The 16075-nt window shown below is 34.6% G+C and overlaps 4 protein-coding genes across 4 annotated transcripts; 2 read left to right on the forward strand and 2 right to left on the reverse strand.

Moving 5' to 3' along the window:
* The first annotated feature begins 1 nt into the window (after nt 1).
* LOC144849638 (deubiquitinase OTUD6B-like) lies at nt 2-5664 on the forward strand. The gene is made up of 9 exons (XM_078706618.1): nt 2-126; nt 594-745; nt 1184-1291; nt 1807-1944; nt 2572-2637; nt 2804-2912; nt 3314-3375; nt 3459-3571; nt 4045-5664. Exons 1-9 carry the CDS (start codon nt 45-47, stop codon nt 4136-4138), a joined length of 924 nt encoding a protein of 307 aa, XP_078562744.1. The 5' UTR covers nt 2-44; the 3' UTR covers nt 4139-5664.
* Nucleotides 5665-6165: 501 nt separating this feature from the next.
* On the reverse strand, nt 6166-7740 carry LOC144850506 (putative aquaporin-12A). The gene is made up of 2 exons (XM_078707789.1): nt 7122-7740; nt 6166-6517 (listed from the first exon to the last, which is right to left on the reverse strand). Exons 1-2 carry the CDS (start codon nt 7711-7713, stop codon nt 6240-6242), a joined length of 870 nt encoding a protein of 289 aa, XP_078563915.1. The 5' UTR covers nt 7714-7740; the 3' UTR covers nt 6166-6239.
* Nucleotides 7741-9617: 1877 nt separating this feature from the next.
* On the forward strand, nt 9618-13197 carry LOC144849580 (glutathione S-transferase theta-1-like). Its single transcript, XM_078706534.1, has 4 exons — nt 9618-10005; nt 11351-11472; nt 11838-11957; nt 12319-13197. Exons 1-4 carry the CDS (start codon nt 9844-9846, stop codon nt 12671-12673), a joined length of 759 nt encoding a protein of 252 aa, XP_078562660.1. The 5' UTR covers nt 9618-9843; the 3' UTR covers nt 12674-13197.
* Nucleotides 13081-15392, reverse strand: LOC144849581 (transcription and mRNA export factor ENY2-like). Its single transcript, XM_078706535.1, has 5 exons — nt 15254-15392; nt 14924-15004; nt 14289-14359; nt 14059-14133; nt 13081-13603 (listed from the first exon to the last, which is right to left on the reverse strand). The coding sequence occupies exons 1-5, from the start codon at nt 15259-15261 to the stop codon at nt 13527-13529; spliced, it is 312 nt and encodes a 103-aa protein (XP_078562661.1). The 5' UTR covers nt 15262-15392; the 3' UTR covers nt 13081-13526.
* Between the last annotated feature and the right edge of the window lie 683 nt (nt 15393-16075).

Genomic DNA, 16075 nt, shown 5'->3' on the forward strand with positions numbered 1-16075 from the left:
TCTTTATGTGACCTTGTTGATGATTTTCGTAGCGCGAACGAAAAATGGGAGATTTTGAAGATAGTCCCATAATAAATAATGAAAATGTTGCACAAAGGCACAAAAGAGAACGCAAAGAGTTACAAGGTAAGTTAGAGAATTACAGTGTTATCTTATTAGTTCGAAATTAATGTCTGTTACTGATTATTTTTATGGGAAATTCCAATGAAAATTTTCAAATCCCGTTTTAGGCCTCTCTCTCCACCCCCACCGATCAAACCAAAGAAAGTGATTATGAGAGGCTTGTCCCGGCATTGTCATTCTATGTTAGCAATCAATGTCTAGGCCTAGTCAACTCATGGCCCATTTTTTTGACTGGACAAAGCACAATATTTAAATTAATATATTTTTACATCTATCCTAACAAATATAAATTTAAAAGAACTAATAATTAAAATAGGTGGCCTCTCCTCCATACATAGATGATAGTAATACTAATATAGTATTATTAGTAGTATTATTAAAGTGTAATTTATAATACTAGGCCTATATAGAAAAAGTACAGTACAGTATATAGTAGGCTAACCTATATTATACTTTTGTTCTTCATATAGGTAAAATCCAGTCCATGAAACATGCAGTTCCAAAAGGTGATAAGAAGAAAAAGAAAGAAACAGCGATAGAAATTGCAAAACTAGAGGCCGAACTTAATAAACGCCATGAAGAAGAGCTTAATGCCCATACTGCCGGCGAAGAGTCTATTATGGTTGGTTTAGAGATTATTTTTCCCAGACCAACAACGGAAACTCGACCGCTCTTGTGTCCCAATTGACCAATTTTTTTTGTTCTTGTTTACCACACATTAAAAAATACTACTGTATGAAAAGTAACCTTTATTTATAAGATAACTGTTGCTGGTATGAAAAATATAAATAAAATGTTTCAGACATGATCCTAGATATTTTAAAGAGATATTTATTAAGCTCTGTCTACACTATCAAACTTTATATGACAGAAAAATGTGATGTGCCTATATATGGACATGATGATGTCATATCACTACCATATTTGGGCACATCACACTTTTTTATCAAAAAAGTGTAGACAGAGCTTTAAAACTAAAATAAGATTATTGATTTCCTATTCCTCAATTTTTCTTCAATTTCACAGCATCATTTTATCCAAACATTTTGTTTCTCTCTAGGAAAATGGATTGGAATCGGAAATGGACAAGTTAAATGTAGATGAAAAATCCGAAGATAAGGAGGAGGAGAAGGTGCCAGTTAAAACAACAAGAGCACAAAAAAGAAGGGTACAAGAACTTTTATATTAGTTTTACTATGCTCTGTCTACTCTCTCAAACTTGATGTGACAAGAAAATGTAATGTGCACAAATATGGTAGTGATATGCCCAAATATGGTAGTGATGTACCCAAATATGGTAGTGATATACCCAAATATGGTAGTGATATGACATCATCATGTCCATATATGGTCACTACAATTTTATATAGTTACTGCAGTAACTTCAGTAGAATATTTTTACCATGGTTCCTTAGTATAGTTAATATAATAGTTTCCACTTTCACCAAATCACTGTATTTTTAAATGCTGATTGAAATCAATTTTCCGATTGTAAATATATTGTATCTAGTTCTAGTTAGACCTAGATGATCGTAGGGGCGTAGCAGATGAGATACAATAGTTGTACTCATCATGATACGATACACAGGCATTGCCATATCTCCCAGTGGTGCCTTTTTTCTACTCCAGGCTGGCGGAGTTTTTGCTCGGTGGCATATATCATTCCGTCGTTATTTTTTATAGAATAAAAAGGCAAACAAGGAAAAAGAGCGTGAAAGAAGGATTGTGGAGGACGAAGCGAACAACGTGTTTAGTAGTCGAAAGATGGAAGAACAAAAGATAAACTCAATTTTAGCTCAGCGTGGCCTGTGCATACGCGAGGTTAGTTTAATCACCTTTTTTGTGGTAGGGTGGCCAGTGCCTTTCCACGCCAACAGTTATTTAAGGAATGGTTTAAAGATGTATTGTCCCTTTGTCAAATTCCAAAAAAAAAAAAAAAAGATTTCGAAAAAAAGTCATAGTTATTAACTTTCACCAAAAATTAGTCGAAAAAAAAATCTAATTTAACTGAAATACAGACGTTTTTTGGTCCAAAAAATAACTTTGACTTCCAGTCAAAGTTTTCGATCAAAACATGTCCCATAATGCAACGCGCTTATTTGGCTACTCTGTATGCATAATCATAAAACTTCCTTGCGATCTGTGTGAAAACACCTTCTCAACCATGACGAGTTGTAAACAATCCTAATTAGCATCATGCATAATGTATACTCATGGTTTGAAATCTTTGTTTACTTTCGCTCGCGACGATTTTCCAGACGAAACGTAATCAAATAAATTTAGCTGTTAATTAGGTAAAATTTTTGTTTTTGGCTCGAATTTTCAACTTAAAGTGAATAACTTTAATATTACTTTGATATGGCCAATTTAAATTTAGAATATTTTGACCTTCATTTTTTTGTGTTTCAAGGGACAATACATCTTTAATGAATGTCAATTTTATTTCAGATTGCGTCCGATGGTCACTGTTTGTATAATGCCCTGATTGATCAACTGGCAAGGCAAGGCACCCAGGTTAGTCAAAATCAGTCTAAATTATCAAATATAATATAATTAAAAAGCTAAAAGAGGGTGCTAAATCTAAATTATCAAACAGAAAATATAATCAAAAGTTACAAGAGGGCGCTCTTACATGTTACAACATATTCAACTAAAAATCTTTTAATTTGTATTCTCACAGACCAAACTGCAGAGCTTGCGAGAACAGACAGCTGAATACATGAGATCTCATATGGAAGATTTTCTATATTTTCTTTGTAAAATTGATTCAGGGGAACCCTACACTAAAGGTATGCTGTATATTATTACACTACAATCAGCTGATATTAAGGTAACAGTTTCGTTGGGACTCCTTATGTGAAAGATAGCCGAACTTCTTCCTAAGTATAACTAAACCTAACCCTCTAAATAATCTCTCTCTCACTGTAAAGTAAAAAAAAGTTGCTCATGGGATTCGAACCCTATACACCGACATTCAAAGTCCGTAACCTAATCCATCTGACTACACAGACGGCTCGACAGAAAGCATTTGCATTAACAAATTGTAGTTAGGTCAATTCTTATGTCACACCACACACAACTTATGTACGAAAAGAAATATCGCGGTCAGGACACTTGACTATCATGCGGAAAAACCCAGATTCAAGTCTTGGTTGAAAATACATTTATTTGTTGTTTTTTGTTTTTTTAGAAGAGTATGAAGAATACTGTAAAGAAATAGCCAACACCGCTGCATGGGGAGGCCAGCATGAGGTGAGTGCATTTCTACGTTTTTATGACGTAACAAAATTAGAATGCTAAGCTAAATCAATAATTGCTTTTATTATTATTTATAGATTAATGCAATAAGTCATATTTACCAATCACCAATTGAAGTCATTCAAGCGGATAGCCCTCCTTTGACGGTTGGAGAACACTTTAGCGAAAAACATATGCCGCTTATCCTCTCGTAAGTAGACTTAACATCATCACATTACAAAATTAAAATTAAAAGCACAGTCAAAGTTGGGAATTTAGACATCATTTTGACCACCATATTTGATCCAATTTGGTGGATAATTTTCAAATTTGTAGTTTTAAAGCCTTCCTAGTACAATTTCGGTCAATTTGATTCCCGTGTTTGTAGATACATGCAGTAGAAAAAATATGTATATCAAACATACGTACAAACTCTCTTTTAAGGCCAATTTAAACAGATGAGTGGTAACAGTAAGCGAAGAACTTGTCCCGCATAGAATCTGTAGCTATCGTCAGCGGAAACCGCCAGTCCACTCTGCGCTTTGTGTAAATGGTCATAAGGAATATGGCTTGTCTGTGTAAATTGGCCTTTATAGTATAGTATAACATTATTTAATTAATTAATTAAACATCCGATTCAATAAATTTTATCACATTTATTATAATACATTCTTTTATTTTCAGATATCATCGGCATGCTTTTGGACTGGGAGAGCACTACAATTCAGTTATACCAAAATCAGAATGTACAAAAGTTAAGAATGAGGAAGACTTATAACATAAACATAGAAAACTTATGTTATATGACGCATGCAGAGTTAGTATAAAAATTCAAACCAATTAATCTAAAATTACAATTTGAACAAAACCAAACTACTGTAGTTGCTAGGTAAATTGCGTTGCCAGGTTATCATATCATTTTTACTCAATATGACTATGGCTGAAACAAGTTTTAAAAAATTAATCCAAAAATATTTTTGTTTTTTACAATTTTAAGATTATTATTTATATTATTAAACTTTTACAATACTTTACAATCAAAAAGACGCCAAAATATTATTTAAAACATAAGGGTTTTAGTATGGTAATTTTAAGAGATATAGTCTTATATTAATGATAGTTTGTCTTTAAGTTTAAAATATATATTTTTCATGTTATTTGTTGTTTATTTTAAATTATTATGTAACCCATGTATATTAATTGCTATTTTAAAACAAACAGCTTCTTTAATCCTAAGTCCAATTAAAAAATAGGTTGTGTTCAAAAGGTCTTGAAAATTTAGTGAAATTTACTTGCCACAGCAATAATATAGGAGTAGTAACCGTCTAGGTAAATAATAATAGGGTCGCACTAAAAATTGAACTTAAATAATTGTAAATATTGCCTTTAAATATCCACTCTAATATATTGCTAACTTATAACAGTAAAGAGGTATTTTATATAGGTCTGGTACTGGTCTGCACTCCTTTAAAAAGGGTTTTTAAACAAACGGTCTGATAACAGGGGGAGGTGGGGCGGAACCAGGAATTTTTAAACGGGTGGGCGTGGGCGACCTGTAATTATATATTGTAATTTTAATAGCTTCTAAAAAAAGTGGGGGGTTGGCGGATCCAGGATTTTTTAAACGGGGGTCGATAACGTATACTGTAATTTTAATAGCTTCTTAAAAAGTGGGGGGATGCAATCTTCTTGGATGATGTATCCGCCCCTGGATGATGTATCTGCCCCTGGATGTTGCATCCGCCCCTGGATGATGCATCCGCCCCTGGATGATGTATCCATCCCAATTTTAACTTTATGCCTACTGTGTTAACAAGGCATATCTTGTATAATTATTAATATCTATGTGTTTATATTTAAATAATGCTAATACAGCAACTATGGAATGGACAACATGGAGTCTTATAGCAAACTTTAACCCTTAACAACAACAACTTGTTATATAAAATAATATAACTTATTAGTTATTTTTGTATATCATTAATTATTAATCATAATTTTAGTTAATTTTCGTTTTGTCAGCTGTATTTGTTTTACTAGATCCTTTTCCGTTTAGTCTTAATAATTGAAGACGGATAATTTGTTTTTATTGTCGAAGCAATGGACATATTGATTCGGAAAATTTTAGTCTACCTAAGTATTATTTATTAATAGTTTTAATATATATATGTATTCGTTGTTGTTTAATCTTAAATATGTAAATACATTTTATAGGAACTCATACATAAATGTGTGTCTACAAAAAGAAATCAGGTACCTCATTATTATATCACTACTTATAACCATAAAATAAATTATATATGCATATAATCTGTTTGTTCTGTCAATTATTATGCTTTTGATAAGGTAAAATCTAGACAAACGAAATCGTTGTATTTGGCCTTTTTGATTTGAATAATGTAATATATAAAGAGTTACATACATAATAAAGAGATATGTATTCATTATAAGTTCGGGAAAACACCTCACGATGAAAAAAAAACAAAGTTGGAACCCACCGTAGTTATGGCAACCCAACAGCACGATGGTTATTCGACGTATACGTGCGCATTATATTATAAACGTGTCATCATTGTCGAATGGAAGGGCACGATATTTATCAGACGCAGTGACGTAATGGCTATGAGCGCTCACGTGGCTAAAAACAGGCATTCAAATATGTCGAAAAGGCTAAAAACGTCCGAGGCCTCAAGGGCCACTTCAGGGTTTCTAAACCAGGGGCCCCTGCGTTTACGCCTGATCAGACGTAAACCCTATTCGACATTTCTTTATAAAATAGTAGATTTTCTAACAAAATGTGAAAGATGGACTAAATATCAGATTATTGCAACTATACATATATATTAATATTCGAATAATTAAAATTCATTATAATTTCTTCAATCATCTTTCTTCGCAGTTTTCAATGAGCAACTATAAATAGATTTTGAAGATACGATTTTATGCGACATTTCATATAGTTTTTTTTTCACAGTAAAACTGTCGTCGATGTGTCCATGTTCGATAGCGCTTTTGATTAGAATGCTGTGTATTAAGACACCGGCTAAAGGTCCTAGCCAGTAGACGGCGACGTGTTCGTAAAATGGGTGATCTCTGCAATTGAATGTCAATGCGGCTGCTAGAGCAGGGTTGAACATCATGCCAGTCCATGTGTACCCTGGAGAAAGGGATCAAAAGGAAAGATGAAACATGAATTAATAGCGAACAAACATGTATGAATATCATGTGATTGTTGAGGAAAACTAAATAAAAAATGAAGATTTGTAAAAAAGAAAAGGAGACTAATTGAGTGGAGTAAGAAAAGAAGGCTGACATGGTATGGTCATATGCTCCGATTAAATGAAAACACATCAGCTAAGATCGCATTCAGATTCAGAGAAGCTCAATATTTATATATAAAATATTATTATTAATAAAGTATTATAATGATATATTTATAACGGATCGATGCAGCCACACTATATATAAAAATATCCATACTATATAATGTAATGCCATATTATATGAAATGGATCTACTGCGGGTCGATAAAGCATGCTATTTAAATATATAAAATATTCGAACTGTATTCAATAATAAATTATGCGTTGTATAAATGGAAATATGCTAAGCAGAAAATCTGCAGGGTACGAATACAAAAGGTGATGATACAATTATATTATAAAAATGTGTGTTTACAAATGTTTGAATAAAAATTGAATCTGATAGAGTTCGTTAAATTTGGTAAATGAAAGTAATTACTTATCATAGGCCTGACATACCTATCATTATTATGACTACCTGAGTTCCCGCGTCGACATAACGTTCTAGTTTTCCGCCGACGACGTCAAGTGCCAAGACGAAAGAATACGTGAACGTCGCCAACAACTCAGCCATTGCCCCATACATCAAAGGCACCTGCAAACACGACGGGCAGATACTGTCCATAAAGGGCACCTGATTAGCATGAGGTGTCGACATCTCGGCCCTCCAAAGTGCTCGTACCCATGGATATGCAAATTGGCCACCAATCACCTGGAACACGACTCGACACAACGCTGTGCCACCGTCAATGTTACCCATCAGATAATTAAAAAACGTGTTACCTGGATCGGCGGCACCATCAAACGTTAAAATAAACGAAATGACAAGGAAGAAAAGGAACGTTGCGTAACCCCAGGGACCTAATAATTCCAGAATAATGTCCCCTTCCATGAACCCGACGACTAACTGAAATGTTGATATCGCTTCTGAGCTGTATTGCTGATATTCTGGGGGTATGAGTAGCCTAGATACGCTACGGAGCATCTGACAACATATAACAGATATGAATAGCAGGAGGAAAGAAACACCGACATCCGAATAAGTATACATAATGCAGGTATAATCTGCAGACTGTGTCCTGGTGTCGTACGCGCGCGTAGGCCTAGACTACCGGTCCGGTAATCTTTCCTAATAACAAAAATCAATTTTCAATAAATCAATAACCCGTACAGATTCGTTTCTGATATAACTTCGAATGATTTGATTCTCAAAAAATCGATGTTCAACCGATCAATAAATATTATCCCTCGGAGTATCAGTCGGGTGACGTAATGATTTGATTCTTTTAAATTCAAATGTTCATTCGATAATAATCCGAATTTCCTCAGTTTCCAGTTAAGCTCGAGAACAAATATTAATACCTTTACCTTTTTTATAAAAACTTGTGCAGAAATGTTTTTGAATTCGATGATGATTGTCGAGCGATTAAATACAAACAATATATAATCAATATGCAATATTTTAATCTGGTGTAGGCCTAGCTATCAAAAGAATTCGATGCCCCAAAATCACTGACTGTTCGATATTGATGGTTGATTAACATCTATGATATAACGCGCTACAGGCCTAGAAGAACGCGTGGAATGTGAACATACATATTCAAAGCATAAAGTGTGACGTTTCAGTAAGCACAGCAAGAGAGATATCATAATATTATAAATAGGTTAATTATAACCAATGATAAATAGTCGACAGTCCTGTAGATTAAGAAAAAGTGGTGACACACGCACAGAGTTAACACACCCGTACGCTGGGTTTAGTGGGAGGTGTGGGGGTGAGACTGGAGATGGTCTAACTAACCGTGATTGGGGCCTATCGATCGGGTGTAAAAAGATGAGGCTCCTTCATTGCAATCTTAGCGTGGTTCATACTAGCGACGCAACGCAAGGACGTAGACGCAAGCAAGTTGACCAATCACACGCGACTGTTCGAATAATCCATCGTTTGTGATTATTAGTTAAGGATGGACTCTGGATGATGTATCCGCCCCTGGATGATGTATCAGCCCCTGGATGATGTATCAGCCCCTGGATGATGTATGATGTATCCGCCCCTGGATGATGTATCTGCACCACCTGGATGATGTATCCGCCCCTGGATGATGTATCCGCCTCTGGATGATGTATCCGCCCCTGGATGATGTATCAGCCCCTGGATGATGTATCCGCCCCTGGATGATGTATCAGCCCATGGATGATGTATCCGCCCCTGGATGATGTATCTGCCCCTGGATGATCCATCCAACGAGTGCGTTAAACTTTACGCCCTTGCGTCGTCGCTAATGGCAACCAAGCTTTACCTGAGCTACATTATTTTCTTCATAACCACATATTGTTATCAGTAAGGTAATTAAGATATTTTAATTATAACATTTTGCGAACGACTTTGTGCGCAAATTAAAGCTATAAAAGAAATCAAAATGTCTGCATTGGTATAATATTAGGAAAAGTATGATATTTAATTATCAGATATGTTTGAACAACTTTATTATGCGCTAATTAAAGCTATAAAAATCAGACCAGGGAATTGAAATTATTAAACTGACTAGCAAGATTAATTTGACGTTTTTCTGAAATTAGCGGTGACCGCGCTCACAGGTAATTGAACTATTCTTATTAGATATATAAATAGTAGAACGTGTGGACACAATATATTACCGCATGACAGGTTTTATTAGTTCATTCATGTTTTGTTGACCCGTAATATTTGTAAATCTGAAAGCAACGTTTTTAATACTACTGTCTAAATATAACTTATTTAAAGTGCGCCAGCTACTGAGTATACAAGACAATAAAGTGTGTTATTCGATCGTCTGTAATCTGGTTATTGTTAGGAGAAGATCAACCGATACACAACCTGCGCGGCGTCTAGTTCCCATGGGGAAGAAGTGAGCTATTATTATTGTGAATAACCAAGTCGTATGTGCTTATATTTAGTTTAATAGTCAAAATCATGAACCGTTATTGACAAAGGTTGGTTTATTATACTTGGCAGTAAAAGACGTACGTTGTTAATTTTGCCGAATTTAGTCTCAGTCGAGTCTTCAATCTTTAAAAGACAATTTGACGTTTACTATACGCACCACTCTTTGCACACAAGCATGTGTTTATCTTCTAAATAGACACTCAAGATTGTCGTTATCATAATCAGAGATAATTAGGATACTTCCAGAGTTACACGATGAATTTCCGACGGAGTTCGATGTTGACTGTATCATCTGGTGGACTTCTGGACAGAAGACAGAGTTCTTGCTTGCTGAATGGTGTACCCCAGGAACCCATTGATGTGTATGTTGTTCGGTTGTCACCCCCTTGTCGGGCTGTGTGGATCTACTTAGCGCAGGTACGTAACATAGCATCAATGACTTTCCTATACTACTGTTACACTTCGCTATGTTGAGGTATTCAAGTAGACGTGACGTCTCCGACTTTTTCCGAATAAGCATAGGTTCATTCATTTATTTGGTCAAAATCACAGATTTCAATACACAAAATTTAAGACATTATTATATACAATTCAAAATATTAGAAAAAGTATAAAAATGCTAAAATAGAGTAAAAAATGTAAAATCCGTAAAACAAGTATTAAAAGAGTAAAACACTAAAATTTACATTTAAAAATTGATAAAGGTAAAACAAAATAAGGGTAAAATAACAATAACATAAGCGTTAAAAAAGTGTCATAAAAATGTAAAAGTATTAAAATTGATTTTGACCAGGATAGTCCAATAAAACCAATTACACAGGTTTATTTCCGTTGGGGTCCTGAAATAAAATAATACTAATTACACTATAAGGTACAATTTCTTTTTTTTTATATACCAGTTGTTTGGTTCCAGATTGTGTTCTATGATAAAAAATACTGATCAACAACAATTGGTTGATATCGTTTAACTCACAAAAAATTAGATAAGATAATAAAACTTAAAATTGGACTATTATCAGAGCGCACTCATTAACCTTATGAATATGTAATCTATAAAGGGTACACCCCTTCGTATCTTTGGTTTTTAGGTTAATTTGATTTTATCGTCTGTCAGATTAATTCCAGTCGTTTTAAACGCATGCATTTTTTTGTTCTAGCACCTGTGCGCAATTCAGCCCAGTAGGCTGCAAGTCGCTGGTTATTTTCCCATTTATATTTACATTTTTAGGCCTACAATATTTTATATTTATCATATTCTTCAACGGTGGGCCTATACTGTATTCCATCGTTGGTCTTAGATTTTTGCATTCTTGGTTACGTTATTATTTTGTTCAAATGGCATACAATTGTACTTAAATAAAGGCCGATTCATGTTTAAACAAAACAAGGGCACATAACAAGACTACTTGAATGGAAACAAAACATACCAGTACTGGGTACACACGTTCCCCTGCCTACGGCGGCAGGATGAATAGACAAGGTGTAATTAATGTTTAAATAGAGCACACAATAGGATTAATTAGATTGTTTGTTTTCTCACATTCAAAGGTGTGCCGGAAGCGAATTGTAGGCCTAGTTCTAATTCATTCTTACGTCACACCTTATGATATGACTAATGAATATTCATGTTTATTTTGTGACGTTTCATGAGAGGGGTCCCACAACTTATGTACGAAAAGAAATATCGCGTGCCGGAATGTACTTCTCGTAACTCTCAGTGTAACTTATTCATAATCAAAGGAAATATGTTTTCTTAATGTAGAACAAGATACCATACAACCTCATCGACGTTGATTACAAGCAAGGTAACCGGGAATTAGCCGAACGGAACCCGCACGAATCGGTACCAACAATCGTTGATGGGGACATCGTAGTATTTGAGGGGTAGGTAGTACAAAATAGGCCTACTTAAGACCAACTCAGACAGCGTCGTACGACGAGTCGTCTCGTCGGGAGAAAGTTAGTTTAAAGTTCTCCCGACGACCTAAAAACTACGCCCGACGCTATCTCAAGAGGACATCAACTCGGACAGCACTGACTAGTCAAGACGTTTCGTCGTGCCTCGTCGTACGCACACGATGCTGTCTGAGTTGGCCTTTATGTTTCCATTTCCAAAGTATTTTAAAGACCATACGTTAACTAGAACAGCATTATCAACCTCGTTATCAAACAAAATCCTACATATATTATACAACATTTTATTTAATTGATTACATTATATTGATTGTACGAATTTACTTTTCTTGTAGACAAACGATTTTAAGATATCTGTCCTCACGTTACACTAACTATGCCAGCTACGGTTCAACGTTATCGCAGAGGATGCAAGTGGAGTCCATCATAGCATGGGCATCGTCAGAACTTCACAGGTAAACCTACTAAAGTTGACGTCGACGCCAAAGTCGACGATGAGAACGGCACAGTTGACGGTAATGATTGCGATGTTGTATAGACAAAATGATCATGATAACGGTATAATTTACTGAAGAGGGACGATGTTAAGGATGACGAAAAGGGTATGGCGACGATGAAGACAACGGTATGGCGACGATGACGACAACGTTATGGTGACGATGACGACAGCGGTATGGCGACGATGTCGACAACGGTATGGCGACGATGACGACAACGATATGGCAACGATGACGATTAAAATAATTATGACTATATGACAGAGATTAGTTAAGACGACTGCGACTCCAACTAAATTATTATTTTTTCTTATTAAAGAATTGTAGGCTATAGATGTGCTTATCCACAATCACTTAAGAAGTATAGTCTCGCATCCAGAGCAGCCACTGAAGTCCTCGTAAAGTCTGGAACAGAACAACTAATCACCAACTTAGAAATGTTAGAGAAACTATATCTAAAAGACAATGTGTATTTGTGTGGCGGGCAAGTTACCATGGCGGACATCGTAGTAGCGACCACGTTAATTCAGGCAGAGTGGGTCGGATTTTCATTTAGGATGTGGCCTAAAGTTTTCAAATGGTTGAAATTGATTGAGCAGGATGTTGAATTCTGGGAAGATGTTCATAAAACGCACACAGATTATGTTAATGAACTTAAAGAAGCGCTTGACTAGAAATGCTGAGCTCCGGAGATCAAAGGGTTTATCTGTGGCTGCGACATAAGTTCGCGGTAGTACTACGGTATTTGTCGCAGCCAGACATAAGATCAAAGGACTGTTAGTTGTAATGCTATCCTGGCAAGCCGAGCTCAGTTAGATTGTCTTGATTGTAGTATACCATAGAAGCGTCGAAACAAGCCCATGGGCTTATATTTCTCTTCTTTATTGCTTTTTACGATGCTTGCTATTAGACACTGTATAAGAGGTAGTAGTTTCTTTTAGAACATTTTAAGGGCATTTATATTATGTGAGCATCTACAGTGCGATGTCAACGGTAAGTGACGTCATGTCAATGGTGAGTGACGTCATGACAACGCATCTAAACGGCATAAGCCAAACATATAATAGACAGTACTACAGTATGTTGATGATGAATAGAATTTTAGTTTTAAAATAGAATTTAAAATAGAAAATAAATTATTGTACACTTGTATTTTATTAGAAAAACTGTCATTTAATCGATCTTATCCCTCCATCTTTTGATTATGAGCACTTCTAAGCTGAGACAACATTGTTGTCTAAACTTCTAGGAGAGGACAACGTTTTTTTCATCTTTTCATGTACAGTACCTTCATCTGGGCATACAGACATCTTTCAATTTGTGGTGTAAATTATCCACACAAAGTCTCCATGTCTGGATAATACATTATATATAGATCAGAAAGTGATCTATTCCTGATATACAAATTTTCCCAAAAGGAGAAATATTACTCCTATACTAGATTGTTTTCATATTTACAAGTTCCTGTGAGGGAATAGCATTGCTTTGATTGGTTTATGAAACAGTCACTTGCATTTGATTGGTTTATCAAATAGTCGCCTGGTCCGCAAGAAATGCTCTTATTCTTTGTAGCAATTCTTTCTTTACTTCATCTGGAACGAGTTCTGTACAACAACAAAAATAAAAATACAAAAACAATTAAACTCAATCATTAGTAAAAATTACAATGTGTTTCTTTTATTCATTTGACAAAAGTAAAAAAGTGTGGACTTCTGAACAGAATCATAATCTTGTTTTGTTTTTATATATTTAGGAAAATTGCCGATTCATTCACTATCCTTCTTAAAGGTGGCAATCCTGTTCACAAGACAAACATATACACAAGATGCTCTACATAAACATAGTCTTATTACAAGTCTTTAGGAGTGGAGTTTTAATTGTTCATTTGTCATTAGAAAAAAAATCCTGACATATGACAGGAATTGAACTCAGGACCCTTGGATTGGTAGCCAAGCATCATAACCACCAAGCCACAACTCCACTACCAAACTTGTATGGGAAGATTTAGAACGATTTATATATTCAATAAATGTCATATTTAAAATGATTTCAAACTCACCTCTTCCTTTTGGTGTAATTTCCGCAACTAAATCATCTACTGTTACATGTTCTAGTCCTTTTGTTCTCACAACCTCTGCAAATATAAGCATTTACTTTTTAGCTATTGTGGTTATCACCTATCTAAATTAATCCAATTTACTTAATCGAAAAATAATCGTGCTTGTGACATTATGATCAATTTTTTATTTTAAGACAATCTCTTTGAACAATTATAATTAAAATATATACCTTTACAATAAGCTTTAAGTTGGTCTCGCCATCCACATTCTATTAGCTTTGCCCGTAAAAGTTCTTTTAATCTGAAAGTAATTTAAAGATGTATTGTCCCCCAAAATCATGAAAAATAAAGATTTTTAAAATCGGACTTTGAATAGGCCATTTTGCAGTTTTAATGAAGTTGTTCACTTCCATAAGAAAAAAAAACGGGGGAAAAAAAGTATTTCACCTATAAAAAGACAATATAAACAGTTAAATTACCCAAAAACTCATTGTCTTCCAGAAAATTTGACCATTTTTTGCTTTAAATTACATTTTTCTCAGGTAAATAAATTTTTTTCAGACCCAATTTTTTGTGAGAGTGAATAACTATTATGTGACATTAAAATAACATATTCAACAAAAAAATTAAAAAAAATATTTTTTTAGGGGGACAATATATCTTTAAGTTAAAATACAATTTCTAGGGTGTTTGTGAAATGTTTAAAAGGTAGGAGAAAAACAAAGTTAAACTATAAAGTAAGGTTGGGTGATAAAAATTTTACAAAGTTGAAAGTTCTTATTAGAGTAGCATTTGGGCCTAGCTCTTGCTCGGTGAAAATTAACGTGGTTGACTTTAAGAAGTAGAGTATCTGTGAACTGTTTACCTTTCTTTTTCACCAGTTTCTACCATTTTCTGATGTATTGTTGCTCTCATTTTAGCATCATGATGTTTTCTGTCACTTAATCTAAAAAAATGGGAAAGATATGCCAAATTCAAAGGCAAGCAATTCGAGTCATTAATTACTACTGGGTCTAGGCCTACAGAGATTTAGTGTGACCGAATTCGTATGCGAGTGACTCGCCCGCGATATAAATATTGCAAGAAGAGCATGTCTAGGCCTAGCTAGCTTAGTTGAAGACAAACAGTAACTTATAAGTTTGTACTTGGCTATAAAACGTGCGTCTAAGATAATTTGAATCATAAAAAAACATACTCAGCCATAGTTTCTCCTTCTGCTTTTCTATAATTGTTTACTTTTGGTGGGTTTCTTAGGACAATCTCGAATGTTTTTTTGTGCTCGCGCCGCGGTGGTGGTTGTTTTGTTTGTTGAGCGACGATCGCATCGAGTCTTCCCTGTAGGCCGGCCAGAGCCATTATATATAAAGAGTTACGACATTGGATTATAGTCACGTGATATGCAGATCAATTTGTGTCAAACTTGTCTCCGTTAATGCATGTAAAGTATAGGAGCAAGAAAATACTTTAAACTTTCTCTTATATTTAAAAAAATGTAATGTCACATTTTACGGTGAAATATCGACGTGCACTGCGTACAGAAGTACTTGCGGCAAAGAATATTGCGCGCGCGTGCGCTAGTACATTATAAAGTTCGATTGATTGATTTTGGAACGAAACATCCCATAACTACGTCCTATTAATAACAATTATGTAATATTTTCAATTCATAATGCATGCTTTGATGACTAAATAAAATAATAGTGTCGTGGATATATTTGTTAATATATTGAATAGGGTATGAACAATATTAAAATAATAAAGGTAAATTATTACAAATGAAATGATGAACGAGTCTCTGAAAGTTTGTGTCAAAAACACACAGAGAGAGCCATATACTGTATAAAAAGAGGGGTGAATTTGTGTGTTTTTTGTATTGGTTCATGCTTTGATGTATCCTGACTTGCATGTAGGCCCTAGCATTTATTCTTTTGTTATTATAGACACAATATATATATGTTACCAAATTAATACCATTAATAAAATTAATTACTAAAATAAAAACGGAATATAAGCGTTA

The sequence above is a fragment of the Antedon bifida genome, chromosome 8 (genome assembly GCF_963402885.1).
Source record: "Antedon bifida chromosome 8, ecAntBifi1.1, whole genome shotgun sequence".
NCBI lineage: Eukaryota > Metazoa > Echinodermata > Crinoidea > Comatulida > Antedonidae > Antedon > Antedon bifida.

What these genes read in the sequence shown, in the direction of transcription:
- LOC144849638 (XM_078706618.1), top strand. Translation starts at nt 45, where the DNA reads ATGGGAGATTTTGAAGATAGTCCCATAATAAATAATGAAAATGTTGCA. An exon ending in AGAACGCAAAGAGTTACAAG is followed by an intron (nt 127 to 593) that starts GTAAGTTAGAGA and finishes TTCTTCATATAG; the next exon opens with GTAAAATCCAGTCCATGAAA. An exon ending in CATATGCCGCTTATCCTCTC is followed by an intron (nt 3,572 to 4,044) that starts GTAAGTAGACTT and finishes TTTTATTTTCAG; the next exon opens with ATATCATCGGCATGCTTTTG.
- LOC144850506 (XM_078707789.1), bottom strand. Translation starts at nt 7,713, where the DNA reads ATGTATACTTATTCGGATGTCGGTGTTTCTTTCCTCCTGCTATTCATA. An exon ending in GGTAGTCATAATAATGATAG is followed by an intron (nt 6,518 to 7,121) that starts GTATGTCAGGCC and finishes CCCTTTCTCCAG; the next exon opens with GGTACACATGGACTGGCATG.
- LOC144849580 (XM_078706534.1), top strand. Translation starts at nt 9,844, where the DNA reads ATGAATTTCCGACGGAGTTCGATGTTGACTGTATCATCTGGTGGACTT. An exon ending in TGTGGATCTACTTAGCGCAG is followed by an intron (nt 10,006 to 11,350) that starts GTACGTAACATA and finishes TTCTTAATGTAG; the next exon opens with AACAAGATACCATACAACCT. An exon ending in GACATCGTAGTATTTGAGGG is followed by an intron (nt 11,473 to 11,837) that starts GTAGGTAGTACA and finishes CTTTTCTTGTAG; the next exon opens with ACAAACGATTTTAAGATATC.
- LOC144849581 (XM_078706535.1), bottom strand. An exon ending in ACTTAAAGCTTATTGTAAAG is followed by an intron (nt 14,134 to 14,288) that starts GTATATATTTTA and finishes TTATATTTGCAG; the next exon opens with AGGTTGTGAGAACAAAAGGA. An exon ending in AATTACACCAAAAGGAAGAG is followed by an intron (nt 13,604 to 14,058) that starts GTGAGTTTGAAA and finishes GTTGTTGTACAG; the next exon opens with AACTCGTTCCAGATGAAGTA.